We start from the raw sequence: 26,741 nt of genomic DNA, 5'->3' as shown, positions 1-26,741 counted from the left end.
TCATGAGCCAGTGTCCCTCCTCACCGGGCTCCCCAGACCGCTGCGGGGTTTGTTCACCAGCCAGCCCTTCGCAAGCCCCACCACCACCACGGGTTCCTGGGGAGTGGGAGAGGCAGGAAGCCTGAAGCGGGGTGGCCCGGCTGGACTGTGGTGCGGGGCTGGCTGACGCGGGGCTGCCATCTGCGGGGCATCCCTCGCCCAGGCGGGGACGAGGCATCCGAGGGTAACAAGGCAGCGCCCGGCCACGGCTTCTCTGCACCGACAGGGCGCGACGGGCCGTCTCTACATGCTCCGGCGGCGCTCGCTGGGTGCCTCGGCCGGCGGCCGGCTCTCTGCGGGCGGCCCCGGCGGGCAGCGGGGTGCCGCCGCGGCGCACCAACGGTTAACGGCGGGGCGCAGAGAATGGGCCGCGCTGTTTCCAGGGCGACGGCTCGGAGTGTTCCGGATCGTACCATTGCGCAAGCGGCGCGGGGGGGTGGCAGGGGGGAACGACGGGAGAAGAGGTGCTGCAGCCGCCAGGCCCGGCCCCGCGCCGCCTCCTCTCTCCCTCCCTCCCTCCCTCCCTCCCTCCTCCTTCCCCCCCGCCTCGCCGCGCCTCCTCCCCCTCCCGCCCGGCCGGAGCGCGGCGCCGGGGCCCAGCAGCGAGCGGCGCGCGGCGGAGCGAAGCAGGCGGCCGGCGGCGGCCGGGCCCGGAGCGGCGGAGTCGGTACCGGCGGCGGGGCGGGCCGGGCCGGGCCGGCGCGACTCCCTGCCCTCGCTGGCTTCTCGCCGCAGCGGGATGTGGGCGGCCCGGGGCCGCGGGCTGTGAGCAGCGGCGGCGCAGAGACAAAGGGAGGCGGTGGGGCTCGGCGGCCGGCACCAGGGACGGAGAGCGGGGACCGCCACCGCCGCCGGGGCGCAGCCGCCCGCCCGCCGGGAGGCGGCACGATGCGGCACGGGGCGGCGCGGAGGCAGCAGCGCGGCGGCAGCAGCGGCGCGGCCCGCCCGGCGCGGCGGTAGAAGCAGCAGCGGCCGCAGGGCTTGGGGCCGGGCCGGGCCGGCGGTCGCGCAGCAGCGTCTCCCGCGGGCCGGGCCGGGCCGGGCCGGGCCGGCGATGTGAGGGGCGGCGTGCGGTGGCGAGGAGGAGCGCGGCACGGCGCGGAGCAGAGCGGAAGGCGGGCGGGCCCCGAACGGAAGCGGGCCGGGCCCGGCGGCGAGGAGGAGCGCGGCGCCGGCGGGGGCGGCCGGGCGCGGGCGTGCGATGGAAACGCACATCTCGTGCCTGTTCCCCGAGCTGCTGGCCATGATCTTCGGGTACCTGGAGGTGCGGGACAAGGGCCGCGCGGCGCAGGTGTGCACGGCCTGGCGGGACGCCGCCTACCACCGCTCGGTGTGGCGGGGCGTGGAGGCCAAGCTGCACCTGCGCCGCGCCAACCCCTCGCTCTTCCCCAGCCTGGCGGCGCGGGGCATCCGGCGGGTGCAGATCCTGTCGCTGCGGCGCAGCCTGAGCTACGTGATCCAGGGCATGGCGGACATCGAGAGCCTCAACCTCAGCGGCTGCTACAACCTCACCGACAACGGGCTGGGCCACGCCTTCGTGGCGGAGATCAGCTCCCTGCGCTCGCTCAACCTGAGCCTCTGCAAACAGATCACGGACAGCAGCCTGGGACGCATCGCCCAGTACCTCAAGGGCCTCGAGGTTCTCGAGCTGGGGGGCTGCAGCAACATCACCAACACCGGGCTCCTCCTCATCGCCTGGGGCCTGCAGCGCCTCAAGAGCCTCAACCTGCGCTCCTGCCGGCACCTCTCCGACGTGGGCATCGGGCACTTGGCGGGCATGACGCGCAGCGCGGCAGAGGGCTGCCTGGGCCTGGAGCAGCTCACGCTGCAGGACTGCCAGAAGCTCAGCGACCTCTCGCTAAAGCACCTGGCCCGCGGGCTGGGCCGCCTCCGCCAGCTCAACCTCAGCTTCTGCGGGGGCATCTCGGACGCGGGGCTGCTGCACCTGTCGCACATGAGCAGCCTGCGCAGCCTCAACCTGCGCTCCTGTGACAACATCAGCGACACGGGCATCATGCATCTGGCCATGGGCAGCCTGCGGCTGTCCGGCCTCGACGTCTCCTTCTGCGACAAGGTGGGGGACCAGAGCCTAGCCTACATCGCACAGGGCCTGGACGGGCTGCGCTCCCTCTCCCTCTGCTCCTGCCACATTAGCGATGAGGGCATCAACCGCATGGTGCGACAGATGCACGGGCTCCGCACCCTCAACATAGGCCAGTGTGTCCGCATCACTGACAAGGGCCTGGAGCTCATCGCCGAACACCTCAGCCAGCTCACGGGCATCGATCTTTATGGCTGCACCCGCATTACCAAGCGGGGCTTGGAGCGCATCACCCAGCTGCCCTGCCTCAAGGTGCTCAACCTGGGACTTTGGGAAATGACTGAGAGCGAGAAGGTCAGGTGAGAGGAGGGGGGTGCCCCGAGACCTCCATCTCTTCTGGAGGGACTCACTGACTGACTGCTGCAATGGAGGAGAGAAAGAGAGAGAGGGGCACGCACAGAGCCATGCTACCCACGCACCCTGGCACCAGAGGGAGGAACGTAGAGAAAGAGAGTATATCCTCAGCCCTTCTGTGCTGCCTACCTACCCTTGCTCTGGAGGAGGAGGAGGAAAGGGGGGGGGGGGGCAGGAGGAGAGAGAGAAAGCACCTATCCTTTTTCCAGGTCATGCCTCCAGCTCCACACTGGGGAGACAGAGCTCCCCCTTCCCCCACAGCATCCTTCCCTGCAGAAGAGGTAGAAGCCCATATTCTTATGCACTGGGGCTAGAGACACCCCTCTTTATCCCCACTCCCTGATTCCATCCCCTCGTGCACTAAGGATGGATAAAGAAAGACCCTTGTTCTGCCATGTATTCAGAATAGATTATTTTTGGTTTATATAAAGGAGAGTGGGAATGGAGATGGGAACAAAAACAGCAGGAAAGGCTTCCTAGCTACACTTATGTACCCAGCCACCCAGTTATCCTGCATTGGGCACAGACACAGCTTTTGGTAAAATAACCATTCCACCTCTGTGCTTGCCCCTCCCCTTTCAACTGGGAATTGTGACAGAAATACTGCTCCCTAGGTACATGGATTTTTTTTTTTAATTATTATTTTTTGGTTTTAAAAAATCTCTTTTCAATCTCCAGTTCCATGTTATTCTCTGCTGTGGGTGGATACAACCTTCCACTATTCCAGTTCTCCACTGCACTGAGATTAGGCATAGCTACAGCCTCTCCTTTTGTCTGTATGTTTCTGTGTCACCCTGCACTATGGTTAATGGAAAAGCCTAGGCACTCCATTCTCTCTCCCCATATCTCTCCTGGAGATGAAGATACTATATCCTCCTTCTCCTGTCTCTGTGGGGACTGGACATGGACTCCAGTTTCTTAAGCCTTCCCATGCACTGGGGGACACAGAGTCACCAGGCTCATTTTACCTTTCATCATTCTCTCTTTTTCTCCCCTCCTTTTTCTTGGCAACAGGGATAGACATATCCAACTACATATCCATTCCTCTTTGGGTCGGGGTGAGTGGGTAGAAGGGGTGGCTAGCTCACCCTTTACCCAGGGGACATTAGGAAGAATCTCCAGCTTAATTTCTGCTTCATTTGAGATACTGTGACCTGTTTTTATTTTGAAATGCATAAAAAAAATTACAGCTACAAAAACAGCCTCTTACTCTCCCATCTATCCCTTGCTTATGTCCTGTAACTGATCCCAGTTTTCCTCACTCATTCTCCTCTTTACAGTATTCATTTTCTTACACGGTTTTATTTTTAAAGACATATGAAGTTGCTGTTCTTGTGGATTTTTAAGTACATTTTTTTTTCTGCTGAATATATTCTATATATATAAATATATATATGATGTCTGGCTACCTCGTTTTAATTTGTTACTTCCCCCCCCCCTTCAAAAGCCCTGGAATTCTTACAGGAATGAGATTTTAAGACTGAAAGATTTTTGTGCCTAGACTGGAATAATGCCCCTTGGGTTTGTTCTTCTATTTTACCCTCCCTTTTTCTTATCTTTTTAGGTTTTGTTTTTAAGCTCACCTTACTTTGTCCTACCTTCACATTCTGGTTGTGCCTCTCCCTCCCTCTTCACTGGGGACTGGGGACCCAAACTCTGCTTCTGCATTTTTACTCCTCTAGACAGACATGTGAGAATCCATGCTGAGGACTGGGCTGTTGTTAACAGAAATGTGTAAGATGCAAGTTTGTTTATTTGGGGCTTTTTAATAATTATATATAGAGATATATGCAAACGCTTTCCCCTCCCAAATCACCTACACAAGGTCGCCATGCCAGGCTTCCTGTTTGTAGGTGGAGAGGAACAGAGCTGGCCTACAGGCCCTGAGGCTGCAAGGGAGGGAGGCTGTGAAGGGGAGGAGACTGAAGTTCATCTGTCTTATCTCTGTTCTGTCAATAAAATGGAGCTGGGTCGTTTTTTCATTATTATTTTAAAGTGGAAGAGTAAGTGCAGGTTTTTGTTGGGGTTTTTTTGGGGTTTTGTTTTGTTGGTTTTTTTTTTAAAGAAAAATACCTTGGCGCTTTTTTTTCCCCCCTCATCTGTTCAAAATCTCAAATCCTCCACAGTAACAGGCCAGACCATGGAGTTAACGCAAACCCAGAGACCCCTATGGATTAATTGTACTGTTTGTGAATTTGTATAAAAAAATAACAAAGATCCTCTTAAAACATTTTATATTCTTACAGTAAAAGGTTAAACATATTTATATAATAAAGAGGAAATATGAAGTATGTTTTTGAAAAAAAAAAAAAAGAAAAAAAGCTGTATCTGTGTTGTCTGTGCTTTTTAAAGACATGTACCTATTATCTATCTGTCTGTTGGGTTTAGTAAGTATGCTGTGCAGCTTGGGCTTTGGTGCTGCTCACTCTCTTTCCAGTGAGTGATGGAGGAGGAGAAGGGAGAGAGCCTGGTGCCTCCTGTGCAGGATGCTGAGAAACATAATCACAAAGAATTTATAAGGAAGGGGTTTGGTAGGACCAGACTTGTCTGCAAGGACACCTGGAGCATCTGTGGGGAGAAGCAGAGTTCAGCTGCCCATTGGTGTAAAGCATCAGCTCAGTCTGAGGTCAGACAATCCAAAAGTCCTGAAGCTTGCTAGCAACTGACTCAAGTATTCTGTGGCAGAGGGAGATGTTTGGGAAGGGGGAGACAGAGGCTGTGTATTTTAATCTTTTTAAAGCCCCAGGTAGATAGCAGAGGGGTTTTTTTTGAGATTTAAATTGAGGTCCACCCTGGGTGGAAGACCTACCAAATAAAAACATTTCCCAGGAGTGACAGCCACCAAATACTCTGCCCTTGCCAGCACATAAGGACCTGGGAAATCCGAAATGGTTTTGGTTGGTTTCCACTGCCCAGGCACAGATTAAAGAGGAAGTGAAGTGGCAACATGTTAGAAAAAAAACCAAAGTTTGAATCATTAAGGTGCCCTTTGTCCTATACCATAATCTTTCTCCTCAGTGTATGACTTTTAACCCAGTGGGCTCCCTTTTCAGCCTTCCACGATGTGGGGTTTTTATTGTTGGAGATGGAGCTTAAGCAGTGTTTATAGGGCAGCGACAAAGCCCGTCTCCCCCAGCCCGGTGGCAGGGCTCCCTCAGCCCGCTGCCCCCTTCCTGCCTCCAAGGAGGCGGAATGCGAAATGGTGGAAGAAGCCGGAGCCATTGTTCAGGAAAGTTAAAAGAGGAGCTGTCCTTGCTTGCTTGCTCAGTCATGCATACTCAATCTGGCCGGGCCGGGTCCCTATGGAAAGGAGGAGGGCGATTCTTCCCCTCTTTTTAACATTCCTCTCCAGGCCTGACTGTATTTAAGCTGCTTTCCTCCACGCCGAGGAGGAGGGAGGGGGATGGTCTGAAGTTCCTCTATATTTGCATTTTAAGCACTTCCAGCGCTGAGCAGGCGACTCTGTTCCCCCGGCACTACCATCCTGCTCCAGCAGCACTCACTGTGGTGCTGCTCCAGATGGGTCGGATGCCCAACTAACGGAGGTCTGGTCCCCTCTGTGTCCCGGGGGCTTAGCCTCTGCCTCCACAGGTATTTTGGGTTGAGGCTGGACTGGGCATACTTTTTTGTTGCCAGCTCTAACTACCTCACCCCTTTTTTTGTCGGTGCCGCATTTGGAAAGGGAAAAACGGTGCCCAACTCCATCCCTCTTAAAAAGAGATGCTATGTCCTCCACAGCCCAAGGACCTGGACTATCTCAAGGTTTGGACTTTGGGGCATGTGTTGGTCGTCCGTGTCCCCCCCCCTTTTTTCCAAGACTTCCAGGCTTTCTGCTAGGAGTCCATCACAAAAGCTGCATTGTTTGCTATAGGGAAAGCCACAGCAATTGGATCTAATTGAGCCTGACGCTATATTCATCTTCTTTTGCTTGGAGGGAGGTGTGGGGTCTGTCTTTACCATGTCAAGAAAAAAGTAACTTCTTGACCTAAAAAGAGGATGTATATATGAATGTTATAAACAACAGGAATTCCAGATCAGGTTCCCATTACTGCTGAAAATGTAAATGTTCCTGGGGTAGGCCACAGTTACAGACAGGGGTTGGGAATGATGAACCTCTCATAAGGTAGGTTCGTTTCTGCTGGATTTGAACAATAATGGCATCTCTTATTAAGCCTCATGTTCACATGCATAATGGTGAGACACCTATGTCTAAATATAATGTGTGTGCTCATAAGTTCTGTAATCAGAAATAGGACAGGATTCCTTTCCACCCCCTGTTAAAAAAATGCCCAAACTAGTTCTCCCCACTTAAAAACAAGCCAGAAGCATTGCCCACATGGCCCAGCATACTCTTCAAGGGGAATCCAAGCCAAAGGAAGCTGCTGAAACTCAAGGCCTCCCAGAATCTCAGTGTTAAGACACCCTGGACTGGTCCCACAGATGGAGCAAGTGCTCCTCATGCCTTCCTCTCATGCCCCAGCATAACAGCACCTCCTCCAGCACAGACGCAGGCCTTCCTGTCCAGCAAGCCCAGGGCTGGGCAAACACGTGTTTACTAGTAAAGAGAAGGGTTTCTTAAATAATCCATTGCCAACAGCCATAGACCAATTACCACATGACTCCTCAGGGTAACAAGGAAACTCAATTTTCACTCTCCAGCAGCTCTTGAATTTTTGAACATGACTCAGTTGGCAACTGGGGTAGAAAACCATAACAAAACCCACTACTATTTGGAAGTGAGCTGAAGTCTCCCATCTGTGTCAACAAGCCGGTGGTGCCCCAGCAGTGGCTTTGGTGCCAGCCTTCACTGCTGTGCCCAGCGACAGTGTTTCCAGCCATGCCAGTTGGGACAGCATGGTACTCTGCCTACAGCCACACGAGCCAGGGCACAGAGGATGATCCAGGGACCTACTTTATAGAGGGGTGCCTCTAGGGAGCAAAGGGGCCATGCTCAAGAGGTGGCAGCAGAAAGCAGAGCAGAGCAGGAGCAATTCAAAGCGGGGGGGGGATGAAGGGACTGGGCAGGACAGGAGGTGGCTGGAGACCAAGGGGCAGTGGCAGGGGACACCGGCTCAAAAGCTGCAGCAAAGTCCTATGTGTGTGGGGGGGTCCCTGATCTGCTGCAGCAGCTGCTCCCCTGGCCAGAACCAATGTCTGGCTCCTCTCCCTGGGCAATGGGAAGGAAAAGGAGGCTCCAGCTGGGTCCTACCACCCTGGGACTAGCATACAGGAGGTCCCTGCATGGCAGATTTATACATTTTATACCTTGCCGCCCCATGCTGCGGGTCTGACTGAATCAGTTTGTCATGGTGATTCTGGGGTCCTTTGTTTCCCCGATAATAAATAACAGGGTCACGGGGCAGCTGTCATGCAAACCGCCTGGGGCCTGTGCTAGGACAAGAAGTGATCTCTGTGCTAGATACTACAGAGCTCACTACTGAACCTGCCCTTTGGAAGTCAGGGAAGAGTTAAAACGAGACCTGGGTGGCCAAGACACCCAAAGTTTTTAGAACCAAAGCTAGAGGTTAGCACAGGCTGCCATTAACAGCTCAAGGGTAGGTGTCCCTCAGATCCTGCAGCCTCACCACATACATACATACGCAGGATGCTTCTAGCAAAGTCGACCCCTTTTTGTTTTCTCTCTCTCTCTCACCCTCCTCTACCTTAAATCCCACTCTTTTAGCCTGCAGCTCTTTAACAGTGCCTTCTGTGGAGGAAGAAGATAATGGATAAACTCAGATGGGTGGTGCGGGGTGGATGTGAGGACCCCTCAGGACAGCGGCGAGGCCCCATGCCAGAGCTGCTGGCTGGGCTGCATGACACTCCCCACCACAGCCAGCCAGCAAGGCTGTCCTGCTCAATTCCCCAGCCCCAAGCTGCACGAAAGAAAGAGCTGGAGAGGGTTCATCGGGCTCCTGTGCCAGAACTGAGACTCCAGCCACATTTGGCCAGAATGCTAGTGCTTCTCCCCCTTCTTTAATTAAATTTACCAAATGCATTAGCTCAATGGCAGCCCAAACTGAAATAGCACCATGGAGATTTTGAAAGATCCAAATCCCCTCTGTCCTTGCAACAGAAAGATGAATGGAAATAGGATTTTCCTAAAAGATTTCCTAAAATCTGAGGTGTGTTTTGGAAAGGGTGTCAGAAGTTTAATACCAGGGCCTGGACACATGCCTTGGGTGCGTATTGCCCCATGAGAGGGTTACCGAGACATAAACCAAAGTATTCTGCTACAGAAACTAACTGGGAAATGGGCAGCTCCTCCTAGTTATTTTCCTTCCTTTGAGCCTTGTGTCCTAGGGCACAGTTTAGTGATTTCAAGATGAAGCAATTTCCCCTCCCAGCTTTAAAAAAACCATGACAATTTTATCTGAGGTTCATCCTCCTCCTCCCTCTCCTTCCCCTCTTTCTCTCCCCAAATGTCCCACCTTTACAACCCCTGAGCAGCTTAACGGGCTTGACAGGTTGACACCAAAGGGGTACAGGCAGCACCACACGGGCACACCAATCACAGCTTTGCAGCCAGCAGCCTCTCTCCTTTTTCAGTGAGCTAAAATGCCAAGCTCCCAGCAGCAATGAAAGCCTGCCATCATCTGCTTTTGTGACAGCCCCAACTGCACACCTGGTACCCCAGCTTCAGCCTGAACCAGGCATATCCTACAGCGCTATAAACTCCGCTTGATGCGCGTTGGGGAGAAGTCCCGTAAGACTGCTCGTGCTGCAGGTGAGCTGGTTTCCTCTGTATCCCACGCTCGTGGAACTGCTTGGGATACAACACCCACCTCTGCTCTGGCAAGTATCCAGCTGCTTGGCTAAAGCAACCTTACGCTCCACCAATCCCTATGCGGGTTGCCCAAAGGTGATGGGGACAACGAGATCCTTCAGGCTGCTAGTCTACCAAACACCCAGTAAAAACAGGTAACAGTAAGGCAGAAAAGAGAACACTGCCTATGATACCGGTAGGGTTTCTGCATTGGCACGGGTTGGCTGAAGCATCTTCATCTGCATCCCCCATCCGGAGCCGCACAGCCACCGGCAGCCCCGGATTTCTCTCCCCCCCTCGCGGCACCTCCGGGGACCCGCCGGCTCCCGCCCCGCCTGCCTGCTTTCCTTCCTTTCTTCGCCCCCTCCGCCGCCGCTGCCGGGCCGCGCTCCGCCTGCAGGTACGGCGCCTCCCCGCTAGGCGGCAGCATTGCCCACCGAGTGCCGCCGCCCGCTGGCTACCAGGTCAACCCGCCGCCTCCGCGGGGGCCGTCTCCTCCGGGACCCGTTCCGGAGCGCTGGTTTCCCGGGGAGGGTCAACGGGTTGACTCATCCCGGGCCAAGGCATCTCACAACGCCTCACACGTTAATTAATTAAAACTTCACGCGTTAATCAATTAAGAGTAATTAATTCTCACGGCGGTTGCTACCCTGCAAGAAGTCCACAGCAGGGTACATACGTTGCTTCAAGTGAGAAACTGGATGGGAGAGAGGGCCTGATCAGCAACCCTGGACCACGGCTGTGTGGGCATGAACCAGCGCAGGATGTCTGAGGTTGAGGTTACAAAGAGATGATGAATTCCGTCGCTGCTCATCATCACCACCATCAGTGCAAGATGGTGAAGGGTCCTGAGGGACCATAAACCAAAGCAGGAAGCCACAATTGGCATAGCTGGATCTGTGGTCAACACACCCCATCGCTGTGCAAGACCAGCACACCCCATCCTGAACTGGCTGCCTTCTGGAAAACATCCACCCTAAACTTAGTACTGCCTGAAGTCTGCATCTCTAGACATCTACAGCTGGACACTAAGAAATAGTTTTGTTTTGGCTTTGTTAAAGCATGCAAATGCGAGAATGGCAATGGAGGAGGATCAAACTTGATCAATGCTTGGATTATTGTATTTCAGTTTTGTTGTGCAGGGCTTTGCTATGTTGTTGGCACAGTTACTCCATAGGATACCACTGGAGAGATTAAGGTACCTGGCACTGTACATGCGTGTCTTTTTTGGCACCTAAACTTGAACAGGGCTTTTTTTATCCACTTCTCACACTGCTGCCACAGTTACAGCGATGGTGTCTTTTTCAGAAGCAGCTGTACCTGATAATTTACTAGAATTAATAATTAGCTTCTGCATGGCTCATTATACACACAGAGACATCAGAAAGTGAACTGTCATCTCCAATGGGGAAAAAGAGGTGGAAGCAACTTGACTGAGGTTACATCCCAAATCCCTGAGTGGCCAAAGAGCACCTGGTATCCACCTCTCCCATCTCCAATCCTGCTGGCTTTTGCCACTTAAGAGCAGCAAGAACTGAAATGAATATTCCAGCCTAAGGTAGCCCTGCAGAGGGAGAGTCGGGACAGAGAAACACTAAGTGCAGAGGACATCTTCCTACGCCTCCCACACCAGGCTCTGCCACCCAAAGCCCCAGAAGTGCTGGTGGATGAGTGCAGGCTGTGGAAGAGCTCCCGGCAGCAGGAACCGCTCCCACAAACCATCCCTATCTGTTCAGACTCTTCAGCTGTCACAGCTTTTATTTCAGGCAAGAGCGAGCCTCACAAAACAAATGCAGAGCTGACAAAAAGCGGCGCCTCGGCAGCCCTGAAGGCCAATGTCCGTCACAACAACAGGTACAGCTCGGATTGCAGCTCTCCCAGCTGCTCTATCTAAATCTTCACCAGGACTGTCCCTGCAGCAATGCTCCCAGACCACCCATGTGGATCTAAGCATGGGCAGTACATGGCTCTTACCGCTGCAAATGCTATTGCCCCTCATGGTTTTCCCTCCCGAGAGGCACCTGTCCATTAGCAAAAACTCACTTGGACCACACCAAAGATGAAACCAGAAGTCACTGTCACTTGGTTGCAGAACCAGACACAAGGCACGAGGACTCGTGCCTGGGCTGCCCTCTCTTTTCCCCTCACCTCCATCGGTTTGGGATGCAGCATTCCAAGGGGGACATCAGTATGGGGACAACATGGGGGGATATCATCTCCCGCACACACCTGCCAGGGAGTCAGCGAGTCAGGGGGAGGCTGCATGTGAGCGGCTGGGTGTAACTTCCACTCTGTCCCTAGTGCCAAAAACAAGCATGTTAAAGCTAATCTACCCCTGTCTCAGCTCAACTGCTTTTCTGTGACTAAGCCCCTTATAATGGTTTTACTAAAATCCCCTTTTGATGGAAAAAATCCCAGCTGGAAGTTTCGGGCAGCGGCACAATGTGCAAGTCTGTGTGTCCCTTTCCCCAGCTTCACAAAAGCCTCTAATCGAGTGGAAAATTTGCTGGAGGCCAGAGGTTTAGGCCTGCAATTATTTTTTAAGGGATTATCAAGAGAAAATGGGGGTACTTACGACCCTCCCTCTCTTTGTGTGTTGCACTGTTCCGCTTTCAGACAGGCAGAAAGCTAAACCACCACAGCTGGATCAGGCGAAACCAGGGCTCAGCTGGGCAGCACACCTCTCTGTCCTATGGGACGCGGTCCACGGACAGGCTAGGCTTTGGCTCTGCAAAGCCATTATGCAGGAGGTCTTGCACAAGTTACTCGCAGCAAGCTCCAAAATGACTTGGCATCGAAGATGCATGCACTGCAACACCCAGCTTTTAAGGGCCTTGTGCCAAGGGTGGATCCCAGGGTTAGGGTGCTTGGCGCTTTTGTGGCCCCTGAGAAGAGTCAGACACCACCAAGGTTCCAAACCAGCTTCTTGCTGGGCATGGAGCCACTCGCTGTCAGCACGCTTAGCATGGGCCAGCCGGAGGAGAAACACCGCTGGCCCTCCTGCCTGAGGAGCTCCATACCTTGCTCACGGCTACCAGGAGCTCCCTACGCTCCACCATCAAATTGCCACTGTCCTGCTTGTGTTCAAGCGGGTGAGCCATACCCATAAGAAACACTGGCATGCCCTGCTTTTAAACAGTAGCCTAAGGAAGTGGGAGACCTGCTTTAATTCCTGCCTCCCTTTGTGGTACTTCAAACCTACCCCTCCAGAGAAGACACTGGCTACTTGCCCTCAGGCAAGGGCCAAGAGAAAGGACCACTCTCCACTATTCCCATATAAGCCATGCTACAGTGTGAGGGATTATTCCAGACTCACTCAGTCCAAGAAACAGAGTACACGAAGGAAGCAATGGCTATAGACCACGCGTGTTTACTCTTGGGGTCAGTCTCTCCTTCGGAAACCTCTCAGCATGTGGCATAAGGCAGCTGCTGGATAAAATGGAGAATCAGGTTTTGATTCCTGAGCCTTCCAACCATTTGGCTGCTATATAAGGTGTTTCAAAAGAAAGTGGCAGCTGCCACTGGGTTCTCAATCTTATCATGTCCGTGTGTGCTAGGTGTGCTCTGAAACTGCCTGGAGAGGCCAAGGGGCCAGCACGCTTGCTTTCTGGATCACGATCAGATCTAAACAGTTTTGGGCAGGCACGTAAGCAAGACACTCAGCACCCAAGGTGTATCAAAATAAGGATAATTTAAAAAACACAAACAAACACAGATCAAAAGGCAAATGAGGCATTTGTGGAATTAAGTTGCCTCCAGGAGCTCGGGGGTGCCTAAGCTGAGGATTTTCATTTTTGCAATTTTGAATACTGCCTAAATGACATTTGTTGGGGTTTGGGTTTTTTTTTTTTCCTGCTTGGATAAGGTCTCTTGCCCCCTCTCTACCTCATTCTCTCCATGGACACTGTTTTTGCAGCGTTTTAAGACAGTAAGATAAAAAGACCTATGCTGGGTCATGTTTGAGCAGGCCTAGCTTGCTCAAAATTGCTTGTTAAGGCTGATGTGCTTTAGGATACTCTGTACATGTCTAACTTCTAGAAGACAGATGAATGTGCTCTCCAAAATAGCTTGAGAGCTTCAGCATCCAAAGACAAGGGATGCGGAATCGCCAGTAACTAGTAGTGTAGGATACGACCTGTGCAGTTCACTAGCAGCACTAGAAACGTAAGCTCAGGTGAAGAGTCAGCTCCAGCTCCATCTTCTGATAAACTGAGTGCAGGCATAGCACTACAGGAGAGCCATCCCTTACTACTTCAAACGAAGCAGCTCTTTCTCCCATTCTGCTGCTCCTAAGTGCTGTCAGTGAGCCTTGCTCTTGGAGTCCTGAGTCTTTCCATTTATACACAGCCTGATGTTCACGGATAACCTTGAAAAGCCCTACTTACAGTATCACTGGAATACCAGGGACTTCCAGGGATCACCATCCAAATTCTGAACAGAGACAGGATCAAGTATACTTGGATAATTCCTGACACGAGTTTATCTTACCATTCCTATAACTCCCTAAAGGCATAGCCTACAACCCCCTTTCCCAACCACTTCCAGTTTACTTCTAATAATTTTGCTTCCTATCCACCTTAAATATTCTATTTTTTCCTCCAGATTAAGCTATGTTTCTAATGTTCTCCACAACTAGCAACAGAAAAGAGTTGAGGACTTTATAGGGCCACCTCTTATGGACTGAACCACAACTCCATTCTCCTAGACCTTGCACTCAGCTCCCTGCAGATGCACCTTGGATGCAACATGCTTCAACTCCACCTCTGTGCAAGGTCTGCCTTATACAGGTGGATTTCTAGATGTATGATAAACATGTCTGGAAACTATTATGATCCTCACAAACGTCTGTGGCCTGCAAGAGCTGAAACCAGAATCCCAAAAATGTAAAGTGATTTGCTCACCAGGATGTTATAAAGATCTTATATTTTACAATATTATTATAATACATACCGTAAAGATATTATAAAGCTACAACTTCCCCTCCGTCCCAGCACTCCCACTACTTTATTTTATAGGTATCTGCCTGCCCCACTCCTTCATCCTCCTTACGGATGTTCTCTCATACCCCTTGATCCAACAGCAGCATCCCCCTCAGAAGTCAACAGAGACACCCCTTACTGAGGGGGACTGATGGAGACGTGAGGGATGTGCTCAGTTCAGTAAGACTGAAGATAACCAGTGTTTCACATGCAGCTGCACAAAGTAAAAGGATCTTATTTATTTTTTTAGCACAGCTTTATAATGTAAGTGAAAAGAGGGGACTGACAGGCCAGGACAACTGGATCCACTCCTGTTCAAGTCTGGCACTGCACCAAAATTATCCTAGCACGAGCATTACAGACCTTTGAACTTCATGGGCTCTCATAAATTCTGTCACCAGTCTAGGAGGTCCAACAATCATAAACAGAGTGAAAAAAAAATCCTTTTCCAGCAGAACAGTTGTGCTGACTGTCACTGTACTCAGGAAACATATAGTGCACAGGTAGGCACTTGTTTCCTGCTTGCACTATCACTACTACTTTCAATGCACAAATTCAGCTCCAGGCATATCACAGCAGAACAGAAGTGCCCAGCAACAATGCAGTACAGAATTAATGTTATTATACCAGAAAATAACTCTGTGTCTTATACAGTGTACTGCCATCATGTGTAGCTATGCAACGTAATGGGCATCCGTAGTGATTGGAGGCAAGCAAAGTAAAGTGCAGGCACTCAGATGTCTCCAAGCACCCCACGAGCTTCGGGTGACTCGTACCTTTCAGGAAAAACAACGGAGTGGATTCTGTTGCAGGCTCACCACACAACTGCAGACAAGTCCTGCCACCCCTCTGCACCTCAGCTGCTTTGTGCTTAAACTGAGAGTAGTGCATATCTGTGAGAACAGAAAATCTTATTTTTGGAGGCTCAAAACCATACTCAAGACCTCTGCATGGAATTCACTGTAGAAGTCTCAGACATGATCACTGACATTCCTGTACCCAGGGTACAGGACAGGAAATTTGACAGAGCCTCCCAACAATGCTTGAGAAGGTCCCAGTGCATGTTCACTTCTTCCCCCTCCAAACCACTACCCTGAAGAACGGGCCTTGTAGACAGAAGGGTTTCAAAATGCAGCTTGAGCGCAGACACATTGTGTCAGACGGGGTCTAAGTGTTGAAAGAACTGTCTATATACTCAGCTGCATATTGCTAAAACATTTAAAGAAGCTGCTCTATCCAGAAAGGAAGGACAAGTTATTATTATTATGAAAGCTGGGGAGTTTCCAGGGTTGCTGGTGTGCCAGCAAACAATCCAGAGCCAGGAGAGATAATCACAGCAGAAATGATAGGAAAATCTAAAAGCGCCTGAGGACCACCTACGCAACATCTGCACATGTCTCATAAACCAGGTGTTGCTCCCTGGAGCACATAATTTGGACATGCACTCAGTGTGCCACTCCTACCACCGCCTGGCTCCCACCAGAACAATGTCACGCACTGCCTACAGCTACGTGCAAAGCGAGTAGCACCAACCCCGGTTCAGAGAAATCTGTCATTTGCCCAAGAATATGTTGTGTCAGTACAAAACTAGCCCACAGCTGGGAATTGGCAGGAACATATTTGAGGTATCACACTCACAGAGAGGGAACAGAAAAACTGCTTTGCCCACAACTGCCCAAAAGCAACTGCAGCAGTTTAAGTCGGACTCGAAGGGAGGCACACAGAGAAGCCAAAGGTCAGGCTCCAGAAAAGACACAGATTCACACTCCAGAAAACAGCTACGAAGCAATAAACGTAAAGAGGACTTTATCCCAGCAGCAAGCTTCATACTGTGTACAGATGTGCTTTCTTTACATAGGCGAATGCACCGCAGTACACATGGTTGCTTAGTCCCTGGATCCTACCACTTGTCAGTGATACGAGCAGCTTCACGCACTAGCAGCTCTCAAGAGCTAAAGCTGAAATCCTGGCTGTAGTTCTAAAACCAAACCAAACAAACAAAAAACCCCAAGAAAAAACAACAACAACAACAACAAAAACCCCAACCCAAAACCCCAATCCCTAGTCAGGAGCCTGCTACGCCACAGAGTGAAAAGTGTTTACTTCTCTTCAGGAAGAGATTGTATTTCTTGTATTCATGTTGAAGGCGGTCATGGAATGGAGTTCAGCACATGGATGCACTTCTGGAGGCTTTTTATTTTAATAAATATGCATAACTCCAGGGGGAAAACCTCTGTCAATACAAATCCTATGGAAAATATTGCTCCTGTAGACAGAAGAGAGACCAGTTCTGTTTGTGTATTCAGGCACTGTATATATGAAGATATTTTAGAGGCCTCTATACTTAGCCATTGTGGTTTCGATCTTTCCCAGGCCAGAGGTAGCTGTGTAAGCATATAGTCAGCATTGGCTAAACAAGTACTTTTAAAACCATACTATTATTACCAAGTTAGTTAAAGAAGGCTTTTCTCTTCTCTCTTCCCCCCCCCCCCCCCCTTTTTAGGGGGGAAATCTGTAATTCAAGACAAAAATCATTAAAAAAACAAACAAAAAACCACCACCCTTCTAGCCCTTAGAGCAAGATCTGTTTTTTTTCAGTATCCCTTTATATTTAACTGCAGCCAGACCACTTCAGGTCATGATTTCATCTGATCTCAGCAGGATGGCAGCACCATGTCTCGCCGATGCTCCTGGGGAAACCAGGGTCCCTCAGGAAGCAGTGCGGGTGACTCAGGCAGTGGAGCCTCTTCCTCTGAGTCAACACTGTCCCAGTGTTTCAGCACCATGCCGGAGGGCACTGACCTGCGCAGCACGTTGTCTTTCAGAGGAAATAAATGAGTGCCTGACCACACTTGAGGTTATTAAAGACAACATGTCGCTTTACACAAACACTGGCATTTGGTTACGTGACCGCTCCCTATGTGCGTAATCACATTTCTGCCTTCCTCCACTTTCTGTCCTGAATTGTTTCAATGCTTCTGTGTTTCACCCAGCCCTAAATGCACTTCGATGGTTGGAGGAACAGCTCCAGCAGAACCCAAAACCAAGAACCTGGAATTTTATTGCTGACCCCACCTTTGGTTGGCCACATAACTTAAGCATATCACTTCTACCTTCCCCTCTCCCCCTGTGCCAAAGGGGGATCATGAGAAGAAACTCCCATGCAAAATGCATTGAGAGCTACTGGTGGAAAACCCCATGTAACAGAGCACTAAAAAGATGAATTGTGTAAAATATGTAATTGACTGTAAAAGATGAATAATCAGGTATGCTGATTAAGCATTCTGGGATTTTTTCAGTAGAAAAGGCATTAGGGAAAACAAAATAGGTTTGTAGAGACATTAGTGAAGCCTTCTGCATTTGATATAAGCATGACTTGCTATCTTTCTTTAATCCAAGAGTGCCTTGGATTACAGGCCAGACAAGTACTTCCCCCTTTGATGCAGAGGAGTTCAGTGATGCCTGCTCTACAGTAAGTGCTCTAAAGGCACTGAGCATTAGCAGGATTATTTTTTTTTCCACAGGCAACTCAGCTGCCTATAATTATCTGAAGAAAAATTCCTCCCCTTCTTCCCTAATCCCAGCGCTCTGATCATATGCTGCGTTTGCTCGGGGGACTCCATTTCAGAGCCATGTGACATTTACAACACCCACTCTGAAAAACACATGAAAAATACACCTGGTTCTGGGATTTGGCACAAACGCGGCCCAGGTTCACCGAAAGGTTTGTGACCCTTCCAAGCACAGCTGGGACCAAGTTACAGTTTTTCATTGTACCCTGTGGCTTGGACAAGAAAAACCAAGAAAGATCATCAAACTTGGAAGCTTTGATCAAGATACACTTGGAGAGTTTGAGTTCAGTTTAGGCAGAAACTCAGTTCAAAACTCAGAGGCTGGAAACTGCCTTGAATGGAGGGTGGCTGGAGTATCTACACTCACCTGCATAGCAAAAAGGATGAGCTCAACACATGTGACAGCAATCTGATAGCAGCCCTGACCACTACCAACACCGAGAGCGCCATGAGAACACTGTATCGTAGTTCAAATAGGATTCACTTCTGAAGCAAATCCCCCATCAATCCCACTACCCATGCAGTGATTTGCAACTTGGAGCAGCCTTAGAGCTGGCAAACTGGATTCCCTCTGGATGAAACTGCACAGCAGACCATGCTTGAGGAGTCTAACTCACTCACCTCCTCCACATCAGTGGGGCCAGATGAGAACTAGTCCAAAATAACACACCCCGCACCCATAAGTGCTACTGCACAGGTGCCAGATCTTCGGCACCAACAGTTTCACCCTCCAGCCCCGCTCCTCCTGGGTCACTCTGCCTGCTACCACAGCCACGGCCACCAAAAACTGGGGCTCACATGCCAGGTAACTGGAGTGCAGAGGTACCAGCAGTACCCGATTACTTGTGATACCTGTTTATGAGCACCCTCTGCTGGATATTGCCATTTTGTCTTCCCTCCAGATCAGCGATGCTAGCAGGCTACCTCTGCAAAACCAGCAAAAAACCTGGGGTGTGGAAGCAAGGAGCCTGTTCCTGAGTACCCCCAGGATGCCACAGTGTGCAATGTGCCTAATGCATGGTAGGGGACTACTCTGCACATCCACAGCAGGATAAATCAGTGCCCATTAAAAACAACCAGAAACCAAAGACATACTCATAACAAGGAAAAATCAAACTCAACAAAAGCCTTTCCTAATGACTAAGCTGCTTACAACTCAACATCAGGCTGAACAAAACATACTGCTGAAAAAATATGCTGAGGTAACACCTAAAACGCATCCCTCCCCAAGTTGAATGGCAGTCATACAGGCTCTGATGTTATAACATTTCCTACTGTGGCTCCGACCTGCAGAGGTCATCTATCCACCACAGCACTGGGGTGGATGACTAGCAAAGAGGTGATTGAGACATCTGAGTTGGTGGTTTGACAAGATGGATAATTGTCATCTTGAATCTATAGTTCAGGAGGATGAAAACATCCTTGTATTCTACATCTCAGCCTTCAGGTGATTAGAAAGTTGCGGTCACCTCTGATCCCAGCCAGGCTTATAGTAATTATTCAATGCAGATGTTCGGGAACGCAAGGTTCAGGCAATGACTCCTCTAAGCTAGTGTCTACTGTCAGATGTTTCAGAGAAAGGTATTAGAGGTTTATGGGGCCAGAAAGAGCATTTAACCAGCTGCAGCTGGAAAACTGTCCACGAGCAGGAGGCCTGATACCTTCTAAACCAGCGAGAACTGAATTCATAAACTGTGTGTAAGATTTTTATCCATATAAGCATCTAATCCTTTCTGCATTCTGCTATGTTCTTGGTCTCAATTATTTATGTGCTGCAAGAAAAAAGTTTCACCTATGTCAGATGTTTTATTTCAATTTCATTGAAAACCTTGTATTACGTAAAAGTATACACAGGAATGCCTGGTTTACTTCTCTGTACTTCTAAGTTTATATACTTCTGTCACGTTGCTTTTTATTACTCTTCACTCTAACTAAGGATGCGTAATCTTTTTAGTCTCTCCACACCTCTAAGCATTTTCATCACCTTCTTCTGCTATTTGTAGCAGAGAAATCATAAATGAACGCATGATATTTTATTTTCAAGACCAGAGTCCCAGAGAATCACTCGTCTTTCCACCAAAGCAATCCAGCACATCCCCATTGCCAGCAGCCAAAGGGAGGGGAGCAATGGAGGAAGCAGGGCTTATTACATCGGCCTCTTTCACACTGCAGAATTCATGACTGCAGGAGGAGTTATGTGCTCCCGTACCATGCCAGCCAAGGGCTGTGGTAATGCAAACGAAGAGGCATTAACCCTGCTCCCCGCTGGGAAACAAAGTCGCCCACTCATTCCTTAGAAAAGCTAAAGGTACGCATTTCTGAGGGACTTGCGGGGTGGGTAGATACGCTCGCTGCAGTTCTCCAAGGACAGCTCAGAAATAACCTGGGAGGATCCCAGATGAAGGCTGGGTGTCTTCTTACATCTGTCTGGTTTGGGAGATGGAGTGTAAACAGTGGAACATTAGCTTAGATTAATTACAGACTGCCGGTATTTCGCTTTCATGTAGCGAGCCCCGGGAACATAACACCGCTGATAATTAAATAGCGCCTTCCATCAAAAGGTTCCAAACCACCCAGCAAACCAGACGGGCTGTTAAGGTAGGGCTACTGGAGCAGCAGCAGCTTAAGAGGGCGAAGGAACACAGCACGCTTGTTTAGGAAATGAAACATTTCTACTGCAGCTTCAGAAGGAATTATCACGTGTTTTACATTACGTACTGCACAGTAAAACCTGGGCAGGATTAGCATCAGTGCCACTGGTCAGACACAAAGTTTTCTATCTCATGAGAAAGACTGTTTCTCCCACGACACGAATCCTATTTCTTTCTTTTCTTTTTTTCCCCCAGAACATAGGCTCAGCAATGACTGAGGAAAAATAATAATAAAGTTATCTCCTGTTTTGTTTTCTGCAGCTATGGGGTTTTTCTGTGGCTTCCCTACGCTGAATATGAGCAACACACAGGTTTTGCCTGGGAGATGACAGTCCTCATGTAAGCAAGCATGGGAAAATACAGAACAGGAGACTGTTGCCAACACAGAAACGTTCACAGCAGTGGGGTTAGTATTCTATGCTACCACATGCCCTCCTTCCCCACCTCCTCCTGCACACACTACTACCCATCACTGACATTTGTGCTGGGGTCACCAGTGTAGCACACCTGTGCAGTGTCAACTCTGGAGATGGATGGTCAAACCTGTACCCTCCTCATGTGCTGTATCCCAGCTGGGTTACCACACGCCTTCTCCTTCTTAATTTCCTTTCCTCTCCCTGCTTTTTCCAGTCCTGAGGCTGCTTTTCCCTGCTTACCTCCCCCTCCTCATCCTCTGGCAGTCAATGCCCACCAGTGGCAGGGAAGCTCACGGTAACACTCTGTCTGGCACGGCTGAATGAGTTGTTGCTGTAAGGCCAGGCTGCTCCCCCAGACTGCAGCCCTGAACACATCAGCTGTTGTCTCAAAGGCACCAAAATGAGAGGCCCATGCAAAAGCAGAAGGAAGAGTAGGGGCTGCCAGGATGTACCTACTGCTTTACGTTCACACTTGCAATAGGGAGCAGAATTGGTGGATAGGCACACATTTTTCCTGCCCACTACATCCTCTGGCACTATCCCGCATCCCTCTGTAGAGGACACTGGGAACCTGCAAATTCATGAACTCAGTATCTCAAGACCAGCTGCCCTTTGAAGGTAGTTTCTTGCCCTGGAGTCCCAGGATATGGGAACTGGGGACATCCACATACTGAAACACAGACCAAACCCCCTCAGCACTCCCTGAGACATTCTAAAGACTCCAGCTGGAGCATCAGCTTAATGAAAGGCAAAATCACTTGCTGGCCTCATGAATGCAGTGTTATCACTCCATAGTTTCACACAACCTGCCCTCTGTGCAGACACAGTGATTGATTGAGTCGATTTCACCTCCTGCATCTGGATTCAAGGCAGGGCTGGAGATGCTCTTCAAAATGAAGAGACTCAGGCTGCAACCTGCCCACCAGTAGGAGACTGCTAAATGCCTGGCCAGGAGACGATCCATAATAACAGGCATAGGGAGAAGAGCTTAGGGGGAAAGAAGGAAGGAAGCAAACTTCACACAGGAGCAATGCTTATTTCTGAATGGTTAATTATATGCTATTATGGTTTAGTTAATAATCTGAGGTGGCCCAGAGACACATGCTTCCATCCAGTGCATCCTCACCTAATAGAGGTATCTTTTCTCACATATTGTGCCAACAGCCTTTACTTTTCACATAACAGTTGAATAAGAGCTATTAAGTCTACGTAGCAGCATATGGTACAGCAGCTGGAGCACACAGCTGTGGGACAGCTATTTGTAAATTCTACTTATCCCCACCAAAAAAAACCCTTCCCTGAGCCCTGCCATCGCATCAACGAAACCAGGCAATCCCAGCTACAGAAGCTGTACCAACTCATCAGGGCTGAGGCAAGAGTACTGATGGAGCAGAAGAGAGAGGAAACAGATCACTTCGCAGATGAAAAGCACCAAGGAACAAAGTACAAGGAAGCCAAAGAGATACAAAGCTACCAAACTTCTTCAACAATATCTGCTAGGATTGCTCACTTACCTACCACCTTCCTAGGAAGCGCTAGACAATCAAAAAAGCAGGACTAGATGCAGAGCCCACAAGGAAAGCTAAAGAAAAGTAATTCCCATCCACCCTCTCAACACTCCTGTGTTATAGAGAGGATAAACTACACCTGGGCAGGTTCAAATGGCTCACAGCCATCAGTTCCCAGGTGAAGTCCATGAAGGAAAGGAAGCTCTTAGGCTTACCAGAAGTCACAGAGCTTGTGTTAGCCCCAGAAACCCCAGTGCCCAGCCCTCACCCTCACAACTGAATCTTCAGAGAGAAATATGGAAGATTTTAATTACCATCAGCATGAAGTGCACATCCCAGACCTCTGGGATCCCTTGGTGCAAATCAGTGCACCAGGAGCTTTCTGCTGGCAAAGCTGTACAGCTTTAATCTGCAATGTGTGGCTTGCACCACAGTAAGAGTCCCCAGTGTGCTAGGCACTATAAAATACAAGACATAAATTACTTTGCATTATCGTTATCCCCCTAGATAAATATAAAACCTTATACTGAAGAGTTTTCTCATCTTTTTCAGTCAGACAGCCATATAGTGACACTGGCACTCCTCTCATTTACAGTGACATAAGGAAGAACAGAGAAAAATGTATTCAGCAGCCAGATGTGTAACCGCCGTACATTAGATGCTCAGACAGGCAATCCTGGTGAGCTCATGGAGAAAGGCAGATGGGTGGTGGAAACCCTTTGGTCTAAGTCCCTGAGAGTCCCGAGCACATTTGTGTCACCAGTGCAGCTACACTTGCCTTGCTGCTGTTACTTGTGTGCGGCAGAGACTAAAGTGAGCTCAGGCAGGCCTCCTTGCACTGCATCTCCCCCTTGGCATTTCCATACTATAGGAATACCTTCCCTTTCCGTGAAATCACTCCCACTGCACCAGCAGAAACAGCAGGAAAAGACAAGCCAAAAAACAGGACAAAAGAGAGCAAAATCTAAGCCCTCTTTAGTCACCAAGTTACATCTCTTCCCCACATATTTCTTAGAGGTATACATTTCTGTCCCAACATGAGCAAACGTCCAAGGACTCTAGTTGCCAGTGTGCTGCCAGCACTGGAGCTCTCTCTGATATATTTAGAGCACACAGCATCACACCAGCTCCTCTACCCATTAAGCTGTGATATCTGAGCTACAATATTTTTTGCTCTTTTTAAGGTGATCTGTCTGAAAGAGCTCTCGGACTGTAAATGTGGTGGCTGAACAAGGAAAATGTAGTTGCCCCAATGTTGTCGCTGTAGTTAGCTTGGCTTTTTATAGAGAGAGTAGGTTTTATGTCTGTCTTACAAGCTCCCGATCGAGAGTAAAATTCTGGGTGAGACGACTGACCAATGCAACTGACCTACGGCTGAAAATAAAAGCTGGCTTCCCACCTTAGTTTCCAAGTAAACTCCTCCAAATGACACAGCAACCCATACTGCATTTCACAGGCAGTGCAGATATATTTAGCCTGTACACCCTTCCCGCAGGGCAGCGCAGGGCACAACTGGCCGAGTAGAACCTAGGGAGGAATACAGGGAAATGAGCTGGGCAAACCATCGTCTCCAATTCATTAAGCACGGCTCGTGTTTACTTGCTTTGTTTAAAACAAAACAAACAAAAAACTCCCAACCCAAAAGAAGGAAACTTCACAAGGGAGTTTTATTTTCAGGTCAGAGCTGTAATTAGGTCCTGGAAATTAGCAGTTTAATTTATTTGTGTTGTTGGATGTTCTCTGTATTTCCACCCCAGTGCCAGACAAGAATGTAGGGATGAGAATGGCATCTACCCTTCCACCTCAGACTTCTTGTGAGAGAAAATGGTGTAAGCACCACACAAGCATCACAGGCATATGAACGTGATGGGACTCCCCTTTCACGGATGTGAAACTATGGGACAATAAGACACTTCCATAGCAATATTTAGGTGACTGAAGAAGCACGCTGGCTGCTTTTGGGATCCAGGAAAGTGCCTGAGGAAGAGGAATATCAGTAGTGTATAGCCAACTAGCTTGTAAAAGACTTGGTGCGTTTCAGCAGACACCTTAAAGGAGAGATGTCTCTGGAGGTCATCCCATGGCTGTTGGAGGGTCGGAAGGAGAGCTTAGCACTAGGAAGCCCAGGGTTTGTCCTGAGGGTCTTGGGAAGTGATCTCCTTCTTAGCCTCTATCAGATCATATAGCAAATAAAACAAATTATGGTGATCAGAATGACAAAAGGCAGCGGCTGCTCAGAAGCATCCACCAACCTGTTGTGTTTTGGCACTAGCAGGTGGTATGTGGTGATGATGCTCCTCCACCCACACAGCCACAGGGAGGGCTCTCTGCCTTCTCCAGAAGGGCTCCCAGCTGCAGCACAGGAACACAGAGCATCTTCTTGGCTTCCATGCTGGATAATCTCCTGGCCTAAAGAAATTATACACCTGAGTCTTAGTTGTAAAGGGCTTACTTTTCTTCTCAAATCAGGAAAATAATCTGTTATATAGTAGAAACGAAACAAGAAATCCAGGAAAAAACTAATGAGGAAGTTGTGTGAACAAGAGTACCCTATCAAGACCACTAGCCTGCAGCTTTCCTTACCACGTCTGGTTTTAGTTCAAGCCTTTGGGAATCTTTTGCTCCATCGGATGAACTTTCAGTTCAGAGTTGGGCTAAGCAGAGTGTGATTCATTAGGGAGACCTCACTGCAAAGCAAAGCAATTTCTCTTATTATTTTCCTCATCCCCAAATGGGAGGTTGCGTAGGGCCAAGGAAGGTTCATGGCTGTAAAAAGACTTTAATGTCTGAGTAACACTGTAAGCACAAAGACACTTGATTTCCCAGAGTTGCACTGCTTCATCCTCTCCTGTGACAGTTTAGGAGGTTGAGTGGAGTAGCTGTCTCCTAGATTTCCCAGTCTTTCACTCCTTTTCCCTAACGAGTGCTCTCTTGAGGCCTCCTTTCCATGTCCTTCCCTCAGCCAAGAAAGGCCAAGCATTGCTTTTTGCTCCCTCACGTGTTATCTCTGCCCCAGGCCAGCCAGCTAAGAGAGAAGACTATCATTTAAAGAGGTGCAGAGAGGAACTGGGACGTGATCATAATCACTGACCCTTGGGCACCATAAAGCACAGGACCATAATGTGCTGAGACATGAATAACCCTCCTTCTGTGGGACAGTTGGGCACTGCTGCTATGTGTGACCACAATCCAAGAGCTAACCAGGTTTAGAAATCCCTGCACATCGGTGTCCTGTTTCACAGTCCTGCAACCACAGAGACAAATAATAGTCTATACCATACAGCTTGAGGAAACCTTCTTTCTTACCAGATTTTTTAAAAAAGCAATGTAAGATTTCTCTCTAATTTGAGATAAAAAATTGTTCATCAAAAGTCCTGCAAGTAATTCCTGTCCCATAGGTTGCTTGTGTATGTATTGCTGACAACATCTGCGACCTGAAGAAACAAGAATGACAGGCATAGCTTCTTATCCCTGACTGGGTGACTGCAGTTCCTGGAACCAAATTTATGATGCAAATATGTGAAGTTAAGATGTCAAAATTAGGGTCCCTTTGACAGCACTTGCTTCAGCATGCTAACGCTGTACCTGTGAGCATTTCCACTGTGAAAATCATGTGCTAAAGTACTCACAAAGAGCGGGGAAGGCTCTCCAAACGCCATCAAGCACCACTCATCCGCTAAATATTGGCCAATACTAGCTGAAAGGTTCAAAATACTCACCTAGCTCATCACTGTTGCAGTGATGTAATGTTTGCAACAGTCCCGCCAATGCTGCACACAAGGGAGGTTTCTGTGAGAACCAGCCTTTTCTCCTTCAAGAATATGTCTCCTGCTCGTTTAGATTAATTGATTTCACACACAGTTGTTTTTGTGTGTGGCCTCCCTTGATTTTCTGAGCTCTCTTTGCTCCAAACAAAACAGCTTAGGGATGTAGATGGAGCCAACTGCCTTTTGGAAGAGGGGAGATAACACCTCAAAGCCAAACAGAAAAGGACATTTCTTGCTTCAGAGACCTCTGGATTATGCTTTGAGACAGCTTGACAAAAGCACGCTTCTGGGAACACCATAAAACTGCTTCAGAGACACTCTGCACAGAGCCTGGCAGGAAAAAGTTCCCCACAATGGTGGGAAGGGGAAGAAGTAACTTCTGAGCAGAAAGATATATGGCAGTGAAATTGCAAACAATAGATGACCAAGGAGCTGTCTCAAATTTTAAGACATCCTGATTTCATACAAGAGCTCGTAGCTGGACTCAGAGAGCACCACAGTCCTCATCTGTGCATGGAATATGTATCAGGCAGCTGCGTGGTGCACTACCAAACACCGGTTCAAAAGGAAAATGTATCTTGGGAAAGA

General features: G+C 49.4%; 2 protein-coding genes across 3 annotated transcripts in view; one reads left to right on the top strand and one right to left on the bottom strand.

Moving 5' to 3' along the window:
- The window catches only part of WNT5B (Wnt family member 5B), a 74,304-nt gene that overhangs the window by 36,785 nt on the left and 10,778 nt on the right, over window positions 1–26,741 (bottom strand). The window contains exon 1 of one of the 2 annotated variants that reach the window (XM_065682612.1): window positions 22,701–22,716. The exons of the other annotated variant lie outside the window; for it this stretch is intronic. Coding sequence (XP_065538684.1) covers window positions 22,701–22,709 — 9 coding nt within the window. The 5' untranslated portion in view covers window positions 22,710–22,716. Of the gene's footprint in view, window positions 1–22,700; window positions 22,717–26,741 lie in introns of those variants that run through there. 2 annotated transcript variants of the gene reach the window in all.
- FBXL14 (F-box and leucine rich repeat protein 14) lies at window positions 1,240–3,902 on the top strand. The gene has a single exon (XM_065682605.1). The coding sequence runs from the start codon at window positions 1,241–1,243 to the stop codon at window positions 2,441–2,443; it is 1,203 nt and encodes a 400-aa protein (XP_065538677.1). The 5' UTR covers window position 1,240; the 3' UTR covers window positions 2,444–3,902.

The sequence above is a fragment of the Lathamus discolor genome, chromosome 1 (genome assembly GCF_037157495.1).
Source record: "Lathamus discolor isolate bLatDis1 chromosome 1, bLatDis1.hap1, whole genome shotgun sequence".
NCBI lineage: Eukaryota > Metazoa > Chordata > Aves > Psittaciformes > Psittacidae > Lathamus > Lathamus discolor.
This window is presented reverse-complemented; position numbering and strand designations above follow the sequence as displayed.